The sequence below is a fragment of the Megalops cyprinoides genome, chromosome 18, assembly GCF_013368585.1.
Source record: "Megalops cyprinoides isolate fMegCyp1 chromosome 18, fMegCyp1.pri, whole genome shotgun sequence".
In the NCBI taxonomy this organism is placed as follows: Eukaryota; Metazoa; Chordata; class Actinopteri; order Elopiformes; family Megalopidae; genus Megalops; species Megalops cyprinoides.
The window spans coordinates 9,112,637-9,126,932 of NC_050600.1; the positions used below are offsets into that span (position 1 = coordinate 9,112,637).

At 39.7% G+C, this 14,296-nt stretch overlaps 2 protein-coding genes across 2 annotated transcripts in view; one reads left to right on the forward strand and one right to left on the reverse strand.

The window, feature by feature from the left end:
- LOC118793163 (serine/threonine-protein kinase 32B-like) overlaps window positions 1-1,497 on the reverse strand; it is a 51,632-nt gene extending 50,135 nt beyond the window's left edge. The window contains exon 1 of the mRNA XM_036551206.1: window positions 1,002-1,497. Within this exon, the coding sequence (XP_036407099.1) occupies window positions 1,002-1,053 (52 nt within the window). The 5' untranslated portion in view covers window positions 1,054-1,497. The remainder of the gene's footprint in view (window positions 1-1,001) is intronic.
- A 6,814-nt stretch (window positions 1,498-8,311) lies between these two features.
- LOC118793590 (cytokine-like protein 1) lies at window positions 8,312-10,704 on the forward strand. Its single transcript, XM_036551814.1, has 4 exons — window positions 8,312-8,555; window positions 8,663-8,707; window positions 9,859-10,005; window positions 10,100-10,704. Exons 1-4 carry the CDS (start codon window positions 8,409-8,411, stop codon window positions 10,196-10,198), a joined length of 438 nt encoding a protein of 145 aa, XP_036407707.1. The 5' UTR covers window positions 8,312-8,408; the 3' UTR covers window positions 10,199-10,704.
- The last annotated feature ends 3,592 nt before the right edge of the window (window positions 10,705-14,296 follow it).

Sequence of the window (14,296 nt, forward strand, 5' to 3'; positions counted from 1 at the left end):
GATTAAATGGCACCTTTTATTCATTCTTTCATCAAATTTCAGACCTGCTGTTTTGCCTGTTGTGCTGTTGTTGGATCCAGCCATAAGAATACCGAGTGGTTTCACGGGTAGAGTTAATTTCCGTGCAGTTTAGTTCTAAGCCTTGTTAGACTTAAAATAATACATCAAGCAACACGTGTTGTTGCCGCATCGAAACATTAGGTTTTTATTTTGAATTTATGTTCGATCATTTCTGAAAGTCTCAGAGACGAGGTTTGATTGAAGCTGTCGTGCTGGGAATCTGGCCAGGGGGTGCACGGGAACCCCCACTTAGTCCATCCATAGAGGCGGTTGCCGGTTTTGCATTAGGAACTGAATGAGTGCACGCCTCTTCGTGCTGCAGAAAACTGCACACCCCCCTTGCCTGATGTATTCACACACTATCTCATAACTAAATTTCTGGCGTTACATGTTGACCTACTGAAAATCACATTCTTAGTTAAATATTTAGTAAATTACTTTAAAAGAAACGCAGAAAAAAAACATTTGAGAAAATGGAACCGTTTTGTTGTTGCATTATTGTGTTCAATATTTGCTTCATGCCTTCGGTTTACCGTCAGACAGTTACCGAATTAAGACCTCATTCACCTTTGAAATCTATCAGGTAATACATCTGATAGTTTACCAACTTGGTGTTTCGTTTACGGATAAATACGAGCCTTCCTTTGTTAATTTCATATATAAAGAAAAGTCACCAGAATTTGGAGAAAATGCTATGCGGAAAGGAATCCAATGCAACCATTTTATATTGCTTGCAGAAACTTTACAGCTTTAACACATGTTAAAGGGGTATATCAGGCGTATTTTATCATTTTAAGCCGCGTGTTATAGATCGTAAAACACTGAGCAAGAGATATTTTATCATGGAACATGATTACGCGTGACCACACTAACCATCAGGTTCCACAGCGCATGGAAAAGCCACAAACGAAAGAAAAACAGCACATTGGACAGCTCCTTACCGTCTTCATTCTCGTCAAATACAGGAGTTTTGTGGGAGTGATTTGCGCCCATATTCTGGAGCTTTTTTCCACAGCCCACGGGTAATCTTCCGCTACTTCAGTCACGAGCATCCCACGAAACAAATAATATATCTTTTGTTTCTCTGCAGGTAAAAGTTGTCCCTTTGATGTTGTTAGCTCGTGTGAAGTTCTCCTTTTACACTTCTACAGACGGATGGAAGCCCACGCGTTTTCGTCCATGGTTTCAGCCTCTTCGAATAAAAGAAACTAAGCGCACATGAGGACCAGCACTATCGCTTCATCTCAAAGGAGTGCGTATGAAATCAGCCCCGCCAAAGAGAAAGATCCATCTATCCTTAAAATGAATGCATCCAGCTGTTGACTTATTCGATTCAGTTTTCATACGGGGGATGCTGAGAAAAATTACCCGCGGGTTCCGATTCAGTGAAATAATTGAAAGACTTCTTTCTTAAGCCGTGATTCCACGGATAAAGGAAATCGCGGAAACCCTACTGGCAGATGCTGCAAAAGCGCCCTCTTAGTAGATTAACTCTTTCGTCGTAGAGAGAGCCACTGGAGAAAAAAAAAAACAGTGGCAAGAGGGAGGCGTAGTGCTTTCATTTTCGAGCGCAGGAAGAACGCAAAGAGCACGTGTGGCAATACGCCACTAAGAGGGTAGCGGTGGTGCCGTTTGCACTAAATCAGCTGAAGGACGCTGTCGTTGTCAAGGAGTTGATGGTCCAACTTGGGAAAAAAAAAAACGAAGGCCGCAGAGCGCTGACCAAATATCAAGCAGGAGAAATAAACACGCAGCGTTATTATTTGCTTGGATAGGCGAAAGATGCGGCCCATGGCTCAACTATCTCTATCACTGTTACTGTTTTCCCCGTAATTCTGCCACATATCCAACCAAAGGCAACGTTAGGCATGCTTATTGGAACCATCTGCCACGTTTGTTGCATGCCCAGAAAAGCGTTTTCGTGAGTCACATCTTACACAAATAAGCACAGTCTTACACAAATAAATACTTCTGTTTCGCAATGAGATACTGTTAGGATCGATTCTTACCCTGGTGGGGAGGGCACCATATGTCACATGCTGTATTGATACTTAGTGATACAGTTCAGGTGAAGTATCCCCTCCACCCTGAGGATAACAGTTGAACAATCCCAATCATTATGTCACATCACTGCTCAAGTTGTGGCATAACCTGATTTTATGTGGCAGTTAACCGAATCAGGGTTAACCGATGCACAGAGCGCACCGCCCTCAACACCAGTATTGCAGTCATGGGTTGGGTATGTTGCAGCACAAAGAACAGAAAATAAAAAAAGGTAAGAACATAACCCAATGGTACAGCAGATAACCGTGGACAAAGAAAGGTAAGGGGACTGTTGAGGAGTGCATGTGTGAAGAGTGTGAGGTGACATGAATGGGGTGAGCAGGAAGTGGTCTCTGCCCTAGCATCCGGTGGTTGCATGGAGTGGTCTCCAAGGTCTCCAAGGGAGGTCTCCAAGGGCAAACCATACATTTCCCAAACAAAAAAAGCATTTTCTTTTCAGGATGGCTGCTATTTACTTTCCAGCTTTTTCTTTTAGTTATTTGTTGTTCAGTACAGTTGCAGAAAAGGAAAAAAAACAGTCAGACTCTATATTCTTTGAAAACAGACCTCTTCCTGGCTTTCAGAATCTATAATTCATATTAATTGGGTTTATTGCACCATGGCTGTGCTAGTGCAAGTATAGTGTGTTTTTTTTAACTAACGTCTACAAATCTACACCAAGAAGGCCTAGAAGTCAAGACACTCAGTTTAGCGTTCTATTAAATGTTGAACAAAATGCATTGGAGAGAAAAAGAAAAACAAGAACTACAATGGCACATTGTGCCCAGGCATTACAGATTGGACCACCACCTCAAAATACAAACTGAATCTTCAAAACCACTGCACAGATTGGATCAAAAGACAAGTTATGCAATATACTTTAAGACATTTACGATTGATAGACAATTGTAGTTAACAGCAGAGTGATTATAAGAATGTCTCCTAGGATGTCCGGTTCTTGGAACGCAGTTGACTTTGATGGGCAGGGCAGCGAGGTAGCAGGACTGGAAAACAGGATGAGACGCTTGGGCTACAGCTCCGGACAGGAGCCCAGAGCAGGGATAGAAAGCAAACAGAAAACAGTGGTTAGTGGATGATAAGAATGGCAGGGATGTAGAACAGAGAGGCAGGAGAGGAGGGGCAGTGAAAAAGGTGCCAGTGTGCAACAAGGAAAAAACCCCGGCAGGCTAACATTATGGCAGCATACCTAGGGGACGGGAGGCAAGGGACCGGCATAGTCATGAGGGCGACCCTAAGACAGTCAACACCAGATCACGGCACGGCACATTGCACACATTGCATTGATATATTGTATGCACCACAGAAGAATCTCAGAAAACTATACAGATTGCCTCTGCAAAACACATTATACCACACTAAAGACATTATACACATTATGTAAAGTATTGCACCATTGCATCAAACAATTGTACATGTTATGTTTTACACATAATTCTTAACACGTTATGTAATAAAAACATGACACATATCAAATTAAAATGATTCACACATCGCAAAACAGCATTTCACCTTGGCTCTGTTAGAAAGAACAAGGAATTAGAAGGAGAAAAGTCTGGGCCTCAGCCACTCCACAAATACATTCATGTGAGAGAACCCAATTATATCATATCTGTTAGACAGCAACCAATAACTGGTAATACCTGAGCATGCTTTACTCTAAAATCTTGGTATTGTAAAGTTAATGGAGACCTAGACATCATCCAAACTCACCATCCCCAACCAACACTATTCTGACTCCTCATATCTGTAGCAACAGATACATACATACATACATACATACATACAGCAATGCAATACATTTCAGCCAATAATGCAGTAAAATAGTCAAGTAACTACAATAACATTAAAAAAATAATGGTATAACTTTTCCCTCAATTGTTGCATTATTAGTTTATTTTGTATATTATTATTAATATGTTGTTTACTAGGAGATTGCATGTAGCAACCTTATCCAGAAATGACTTTCAGAATCACTTCTTTTACAACATAGAATAGGTCATAATTCAAAACCATATTAATACTATTATAATAATATTAATATATTAATATAACATCCAAAGAACAAATTAGTCAAAGTGCCAAGTCAATACGTCAAAACTATTTAGGAGGAGATGCCATTGCTGTTTTGAAAAGTCATAAAGGGTGGAACATTCAGCACGGTATACCTAATGTTTGTGCATGCAAGAAATGTTTCTTGCGAGAACCGTATCTGCCTCAACCAGATGCTGACAAATATTGAGAAATTTGGAAAATGTATACATAACTATAAAATCCAATATGATGGTAGTACCATGGGACCCAAAGGTACAAAATCTGTCATCGGCATACATAGGCCCCTAATGTTCTGATCAGAAAGTTTTTTATAAACTGTATCCATGCTACAGCCTTTTGTCCCAAGTCCAAAACATGATAAACTGTCCCCTTAAAGGGGCCAGTGAAGCTTTGGACTTGAACTTTGTCCCCCCTCAAATAACAGTGATCTGAATTACTTACATTTCACATTTCACTATAATTTAAACAGTAAGTGAATATTGATTGAAATATGACTTACAGTAGAACACCTAAGCACAAGTACAGTGCAGACTATATACAGTAGGCTAAACAAAAAAAGAAACATGCCAAGTATGAATATATATGTTCACCAAGATACATCACCAAAGAGAAAAGAATTTGAAACCTTCTTCCAGCCTGACCACTTTAGGCCATACAATTTAATGGCATTATAATTTGTAGGATATAACCCATAGTTCTTTTCAGTCCAGGAAAGACTTGTACTATACATTGCAGTGTATGGCAAATCTCAATAATTACTCTATATAATAAAGCACATCATGTAAATGTAAAATAAGAGAGAAATTGATCATTTCAGTCTGATTTTGAAATCATTGTTATGTTTATTTTTTAAAGATATGAAACTACTGGTTTTAGTCTTTGATTGTATCTAATAATATAATAGCTGGCAAATAAAGTAGTAATGGGAATATTATCACATTATTGGCTAAATGTTAGTATAGCTTTCATTAGAACATTTCCATTACATTATTGACAGATTTATGGAGTTATCATTGAAAAGTTATTACGTTATTAGTGGTTTGTGATTAGATGCCATAATCCCTCAACAGCCCTTCCTCAAATGTACCCCCAGCTCAAACTTACATCTTACATGTTATATTCATAAAGGAACATGGTGTGTTGGTTTGACAAGCGACTTCCTATTTGTTGATAGTTTGGACTGGGTGGTCTTCTGGGTGGAGGTCTGAGTGTAAAAGATGCTTGAAATGCAGGAGCAGTATTTACTTGTCTGTATTTATGAATGGGCTGTGATTAAAAAGGCAGCTTTATGACCTGTGGCTTCAAATGCTCAGACTGGGCCAGGGAAAGAAAACCCCAGTAATCCCATAATGCCTTGCTGACACAAAGAGCCCCTGTTCGGCACACTTGAGAAAGGAGGAGCCAGAGGTCAGCATGTGCCAAGTGGATGGATAGAGAAGCGGCAGCTTGTGAACTACTAGCCAATGCCAGCCATGCATCCTGGCCTCTGTGACCTCAGAGGCAGAGTCTCAGCCAAACAAAATTTCTGTGACGTTGCTGCAGCATCACGGACACCGTTGCAAGAACATTAGCGTTATCTCAGGATAGCACAGGCACCCGGTAAGAGTCAACTAAGTCTGCTGCGTCCAAACGTCTGAGCTGCCAAGATCTGAGCTATTTTGTGCTAAAAAAGATCTTTGGCTACAGGGTTGCTGACTGTGTCTGGAAAAACTTTCCACTTTTGGAGGAATTAACAAAAAAAGTGTGGACAGCAGTTCACTCATTTGCCCATGATTCATTGTCAAGTCTACCAGCACCAGGGCAGTAACTTTCCTTACAGCATCTGCTCACCACTTCCTTACAGACATTTCATACAGTATTTAAAATGAGACAGCTATTGAAATATTAAGATGATCTGTTCTCTTCGCGACCAGCATAGAGATCTGGATGAACAGAGGGAGAGCATACAATTACTACCCATAAAAGAGATTGTGTGTGTGTGTGTGTGTGTGTGTGTGTGTGTGTGTGAGTTGGGAGTGGGATGGGCACTGGTGTTGGTGGATTGTGGATTGAATATGAAGTGGCCTTCTTGAGTCTGGAAACAGACCAGATATTTGACAAGCAAGAGTTCCTTCCTTTAAAACATGAAAGACAACTGCACAGCCAGTCCTGCTGCAAGTCAACAACACCAACACCCACTCTCTGTGTTCAGGCCATTGCAGTTCGAAATTATTTGGTCAGAAAACGAATTATTTTAATGAGAAAATTAATAAAATTCTAACTGTAAGAAAGAAGTGACAGATAAGCAAATCAATCGCAATCACAGATGTTATTCATAACAGGTGGTGTGTCTGTCCTAATCACAGATTAGGAGTTAGATCCCTGTGGACCTTAAACTCACAGGTTACTGGGATTCGCAGTGATTCTCAGTGGTATACCAGATTATTTGATGCCTCTCCTCAGGGCTGTAAATTGACTGTCATTATTGTTGCAGCCACCATGAAAACAGATCTACATTTAGAGTGGAATTCCAGATCACTTTCCTGGCATCTCACTACACACAGTCACAACACAGCACAGCGCAAACAGAACTGGGGCAACGATTTTTGATTTTAAATCACAACAGGTGGAATGCTTTGACCATTACTATTGAGGGACAAACAGGAGACATAAGGATAATAAATTAAGGCTATGCAGAGTTCTGAATTGTTTTTGGATTTTATTATGATTCCCACAGCTCAAAGACAAACATGCGTAACAGAATATGAGAGTGTCCTCCTTGGCAAAACTGGTAACTACATAGTGACACCTAGTGGAATATTAATGAAACGCATCTAACATTGGCTGATCTTCATAAAACGACTTCGACTTGAAATTTGGCTTGTCATAAAGGCGTTTGTTCATCTTAATTTAATTTAGTTTTAAACGGAATTGTAAATAGTAAGTACAGCAATTGTAAATTCGTTAGAGTTAACAATTTGCAGATTTGAAATGAAAATCTTTCTTTTCTTGTTCACATGTGCCATTTTTGCATATTTTCAAGCAATATGCTAAAAGTTGTTCCGAGGTATTAGGCAATTCTTCGGACTTTCAGGTGAACACGTGAGACAACAACTGGCAACAACTAGAAAACAAATAGTCCAAACGCTGCATAATTGCACCAAATTCAGCAAATTCACATACATGATATCCTCACCAGACTATGGATACTGTAGGGAAGAATAGCCTACATTAGTTCAAAAACCCATTCACCTTATTTATTGAATAAATAAGTCGATATTTCATTGGTGGCAAGTCTGTCAAAGTTTAAGTTTAGATCCGAGCTCCATTATTTATTAGAATTTATTTCAATTCCTGCCCTTTTCTGCAAGCCAAAGTCCTAAAATACACGCGCAAGTGGTTTTATGCAAGTATTATTTTGGTCAGACTGTAAAACGTCAGACTTAACCCAATCACCAGTGAAATATGATTTTTAAAATAACCCTTATGCTATATAAAAACGGATCCAGAAGCTTAAGATAATCATTTGCTTTATTAATCTAAAAGTCTCTAATGACCCCAATGGCTCAATATATTACAGTCATTTTAATGAGGCACACGTTGCTGGGTCAATAAAGGTTGCCTGCATTTCCCTAAAAGAAATTAAATCTAATCTGACGTTTGGTGAGGTAATACTAACACACTGTTTTCTACTAATTATAGTGGAATTTTGGCAGTCATCCTAAAAGTGCGTGGTAATAAACGTTACTCTGTACATTGTATGCGCGTTGAAAGTTTAGAAATAACAAACACGTTTTGCGACTGGCAAAGACCTGTTCTGTAGATTCCCAGAGACCGTCTGTTGGAAGGAATGCAACCTTTAACCTTGCCAATGTAAATAAATGAATGAGATGCAGAACTAAAAAAGGAGTTACGTTGTTCAACACATTTCATATTTCAAGCTATGAATTGGATTCCATTTTGCTTAATAAACGTGTGACCAGTGCGGAGGTGTTTTACATTAGTTTTACATTACATTTTATCAGATAAAGCCTTTGCAATCTGCCTTTTGAAGTGGCGTTGAAATATTCTCTGATCTCTTCTGTCAATAATGCGGGTGGCGGTGGAAGTTCGGTGACGTCACCCCTGTTTTTGTCTCTCGCTGTTGAAAAGCTGAGTGGGACAGAGAGAGTGAACTTCTTCCAGTGCTGTAGTAACCTGGAACCTTGTTTCTCAAAGGTGTTGTGCGAGAGCAAGCGAGCACAGTTAACGCGATGAAACTCGCGGCCGTCGCTTTGGTATTTTTCATCAACTTTCTGTGGACGGCAAAATGCGCTCCACCGACCTGCTATTCCAGAGTGTTGGGTTTAAGCAAGGAGATTATGGACATGCTGGACAAGCTCCAAAAACATCCTCGCACGGTAAGATGCCCTTAGATCGATCAATGAAAAAAAAATGTATACATTTATACGTTTTTTGTCAGTAACTAGTGTGTCAGTACATTGATTCTGTTGTGGTCTCCTTTCAGAAAACCTGTGTGGAGGTGTTGCCCAAAATGTATCTGGATGTGCATGTAAGTTAAACTTTATTGCCAGCAGAAAGTTAATAGAACCCTCAGGCAAAGGCATTTTAAACAATTTCTGTAGATTAACCCGTGCATGTGATTAATTTCTGTAATTAATTGTATTTAGCCCAGAGGCGTTACCACTAAAATCTTAAGTAAGCGATCGGAATGACTGGAGTAGTAAGTGAAGCGACTGTGGTGAAGGCACAAGCGGCACTTTTCTGTGCGGAAATCAATGAACCGCCAGCAGCTAACAAGTTAAATACTTTATAGAGGTAATGAGCCGTCATAAGCATTCTATAATTGAGGAAAGCTAATAAAACGATCCCTTATATAGTAATCGCTGTTACAAACCCATATCCTATTAACGTCATATCTGTGGAGACTTTTATAGTGTTTGTGATCCTTACTTCAAAGACGTCAAAGTAATTTGGTTGGTTATTACATGAGTGATGCTGGAACATGTAAGTTGTTATGTATAACAAAGCGTGCGAGTGGTACCTCCTGAGCGCTGTGTCTGTGATTGGGAGCGTGTGCCAATGTTTTGTATGTGTTCCGGTTGTGGTGTTTTCTTTGGACTACTTATGTCGTCACAAATAATTTTTCTTACCCATGTTTTTTTCCGTATTTTGACACTTTTGCTGTAATGGGAATTTCTCATGACATGGATCATATGACTGCATTTATAGATAAATAGTCTTAATTATCAAAGTCAATCACATATCATCATTTAGATTATTACTGGGCTATGTTCATCACTACCATAACTTCACAGGCTCTCTTTTTTCTAGTGGTCTTCGTGGTTTTAGCACTGGTACCGAAACTTGTTGGTTAATTCAAGATCAAATGTTAGCTAAAATGTTATGTCATTCAAAAAAAGGACATCAGCTGCAATAATTGCTTCAGTAAATATCCAAATCAGGCATTTAGCTTTCAGAGGTGGGATCTCCTGATTACAGATTTATAACTTGCATAATGCATGCAATGCTTCAAAAATGGCATTTTTAAATACACCATTGATTCATAGACTAGCATTTACAGAACACCTTTATAAACTCATATACATCTCAGAAAGCACTGAATGGACACGGAGCGCTGAAAGGGCTGGTGACTGTGAGTGCTTATGGCCAGTATATATGCCCACTTTTTCTATTTCCCAGAATTCCTGCGTGATGCCCAAGCTACGCGACTTCCTGTATGTGGTGGAGAACCTTCCCACTCAGTACTGCCGAGAACGTCCCAGAATTACTTTGCTGAAGCGCAAAGTCAGGAACCTGTACATTATCATCAACAGAGTCTGCTACCGAGTAAGAAGCATGTAACTCGCTCCCGCTGGCCCTGTCTCCCACGCCACACCGTGACCCTCACCAAACCATCTTTTTACTGTGTGTCTGTCCACAGGACCTGGTGTTCTTCACAGATGATTGTGAGGCCCTGGAGACCGGTCAGAGCTCACCAAGGTATGGGGAAGACAGACTCCAGCTCCTTGAGGAAAGATGAAATGAATAAGAAGGAGTACCTTTGGAGAAACACACACTTGCACAAGCACAAGGGGTGTGTACTTGTACACTCCCCACACACACATACAGACACATGCAAAAACATGCACACAAATATGTCCCACTAAATGTTCCGCTATTCAACTTAGACAGAGCTCACAGGTTAATTTGCCAAGAATATTTGTAGAAGTTCAGGTTAAATGATTTCTGAGAAGGCATGTGTGGTTACATACCACCAGCCAGTGAAAAACTTTCCACAGGAAATTTGCTGAATGCCAGCCATTCCACAGAAAACCTAAAATAATAACTGAAATACCTTAGCATGTTTCCCTCACAGCAGTGTATTTACCACACAGAGCCAGCAAGATGCCTACCTTTCAAAAGACACCTTGTGTCTCTGCGCATACAAATACAGTACTGTTTCAAATCTCATACTCCTTTGTGCATTTCTCAATAGCACTGACTCAGTATATATATATACTTATTTCCTCAATATTGCTTTTCAGTTCACAGCTTTGAAAGAAGGAAACATATGTTCTCTTTCATTGGGAAATGAGTTGATTACCTCAAGTTTGTTTGATTTTCTGAGAATATATGGCAGATTTTGAAACTTGCTGAATCAAATGTTATATCTTTATCATTAATATCTCCTTTGTAGATTGTGACTGCAACTTGTTTGTTTTGTAATTTTGCATTACATACTATCGCATTATATATTTGTACTTAATAAAACTGATATCCTTGGTAACTATGTGGCTGTTTATTGGATTATATTTGACAAAGTTAAGCCAGGGTAGGCAAATAAATGCATGACAGCATGGCTTCACTGAAACACTCAGTGAGAACTCTCATTCCTAAGCATGAACAATACATCATGTGACAATTATAAAAGGACATACAAGAATCCTGTGTAAGCTCCATAGACAGTTTCTGATGATTATCTCTTTTATAAAACATTACTAATGGAACATTATTATCATCAATCATGAGACATGTATACAGTATAGTATCATGTTCAAGTATAATTGGATATGTTCGGTGCTTGGAGTCTGTCACGGTCTCACCAGTATGGACTCTGGGATGGTGGGAGCCACACATCTGAAACTGGGGAGTCAGAATATGAGGGAAAGTCAGTGAAGAAATAGTGATGAAATCAAAGTTTTGATTGGTTCAAACTATTTGGTGGTTGACAGCATATGGCAGCCCCACTTAGATCTTGGACAGTTCAAAGGTAGGTATGGGTGGTGGTCATCATGTGATCATTTTGCACATGCTTAGGGCAGCAACTTATCTTTTTGTCAGTAAATTTTTGTCTGTGATCATTGTGAGAAATAATACATTTTATTCCAATTCAAAAGATATCTTGAATGCTCTTGATCTGAAGTAATAGGAATCTCTAGTAAAAAGCCACTCTTGATACATTATTGATGAGGAATACATGAAAACTAATGAACCATGATGTAAGTATAAAAGCCTTCTTTGTTTTCTTAAACATCTGTGCAAAGTTTAATTTGTAATGGAACATTCATATTACTATTCTCACTATTTAATTTCCATAAATGTTATGAGGACATTGCGGTATGTGCTGGTTTGATGTAATATACTTAGCGAACCATCTATTCTACATCAGTTGATGTTAAGAAGTGAGCTACAAACTGAAGCACAGCCAGAAACTACACATGTTGTCACTGGGAAAAACAGTGTATCACTGGGATTAGTGTCTTGTGTCTCATTTAAAAAGTACTCCTTGCCTTTTTTCTTGCCTTATTTCTCATCTGACCTATTTTGTCTACTTTCTTCACACTCTATTGCTATTTAATAATCTTTAAGGAGGATACCACCTGAATTATGCATTGCTATAAAAAGACAGAAAACGATGACGTCTAAAAAGTGGCACGCATGTTAAATTCATGCGAATTCATTTAATTTGACCGTGGAGAAAACGCTGTCACTTTCAGAACTTTTCCATCAAAGCTGTTGACCTATTCCTGCCCAAATAAGCAGCTGACATTGCTGACATGTCCTTGTATATGCGGTTCATTTCATATTGTTGCGTAACGGACTGGATCTCAGTGCTGTCTTTGATTACACTGCGCGTTTGGGAGTGATGTAACAGTGTGCAGCGATGCCATCGACCTTCCTCTCCATGTGTGATGTTTTTGCTGGGCAGCTGTACCCACTTAGTGACTGGGAGTTTGATACTGAAAAAGCTGAAAAACACCTCTTCTATGTGGCTTTCGACTCTGTAATGTGGCAACGTTCTCTGTGCTGACCAGTCAATCTGCACAGCAGGGCAGGATAGCTGGAGAAGAACCAGATATCCAGTGTGGTCTTGTTTTTCATCTTATTCGTCTTGAGAATTTACGCCCACATTTATACCTGGCAGAAGCTGGCAGTTTACCCGATTTTGTTACCGTATGAACAAATTTCCAGGAGCTGAGGAGCATAGGAGCTACCTATGAAGGTAGTAAAACCAGACAGGGAATGTGCTACTGTTAAAAAAAAGCCCTTTTACTGAATCTTCACAAATTATTACTGCATCTGTACAGTTTGCAAGGTAGGAAAATATGCAGGATATGCAAAAATACCATCACACTGCCAAGGCCAATGAAGGAACCAAAGAGGAAGAATGAGGCTGATGTCAGAGAGCCCATCCAAAAGGAAATGGGACAAGAAAAAAAAAACTGAACAATAACTGCTCTTCTCTCTCCTCGTTACCTGGACACTGCAGATGTGCCCTTGAATAGCACTCTTCTATCTCCCTGTTTTCCTGCAGCGCTACACTTGGATAAGCCTCTTGGTCTGAATTATCCAGTTAATACACTGTAAACAACGTATAGGTGTGTACCCATAATGCACTTGGACCTGTCAGCCCACACCACACCTTCTGTCTCAGCCTCAGCCTGGGAATATGTATGTTGGGACTGCGCCCCTGACTCAAGGTAACCACAGTGAGGTTTGGCCTTAACTTTGAATAACAAGTAAAACCAAGTGTCACATTTTTTCCATCCTTGCACAGCGTTTTATGTGTGTAGTGCAAGTACCAAAAATGTCTGACTTGTAACTTGGGATATATTGCAAGTATTGTTTATGTAACGCTTGATCAGCGGATAACTACTTGCAGAGTTCACCAGGAATTAGTATTAGGGCCAATTTTGTTCTCACTTTACATGTTGCTTCTTGGGACACATCATGAGTAAGTCTGACTCCTCCTTTTATTTTATTATACAAAAGCATATTTGTCAGTCAAACCTGGTGATATGAATAAGACCAAACACCCTAGCGTTTCAAAGCACTAGCGAAATAATTATGCCTGCAGCGTTCCATGGGCATTCAGACACCACCGCAAGCGCGTGCTTTGTTATGGAAGGAGTAGTGTTCAATCTGTCTGTATTTTCCCTGCGCAGAGAGTAATTATACCGACTTGCTCACCGCGCGCACATCACGCCATAGAGGGGTGCACCCGCTTTTCAGGCCAATAGACATTTCTGTGCTCATTTGCTTTTTTGCTGTAGATGAACATAAGAACAACAGTAATTATCAAGGACATCAACACTCTAGTAGAAAGATAAAGACAGATTATGCTGTCGTCTAAAATACCACTGAAGCACCGCTGTGCCAAAATTTTAATCAGATACGTGATGCAGTTTTGCATCCACTAATATTAGTTGAAAATGCAATGCCTTCCTATTGTGTCCTTCAGATCCCACCAGAATACAAATTGTGACGACAATCGCCTCAATTGGCAATCTTGACGATGACTGAGTAATAGCCAGATAACATTCGTTGTCTCTACCATACAGCATCGGCGTAGGCTTTCAAGTGAGTAGAAGCTAAACATTAGAGGTTCTGTGTGCATTTTACATTTTATAAATGTTGACATGTTCGAAACGTTCGTCAGACATACGGTAGAAAAGCTCTAGATGAAATGAACTGATCGATTTGAATATTGGCGTTTGCAATTTGGGATCGACTGACGAGGCCTGCGGGTTTCTCGCTCGCTTTCGGGGGTTGCTTCCAGCTTCTGAAATCCGATCGAATTCATTGATGATGTTTGATTAAAATACAAGAACGTTTACGCATAAAGTGCTGTTCTTGA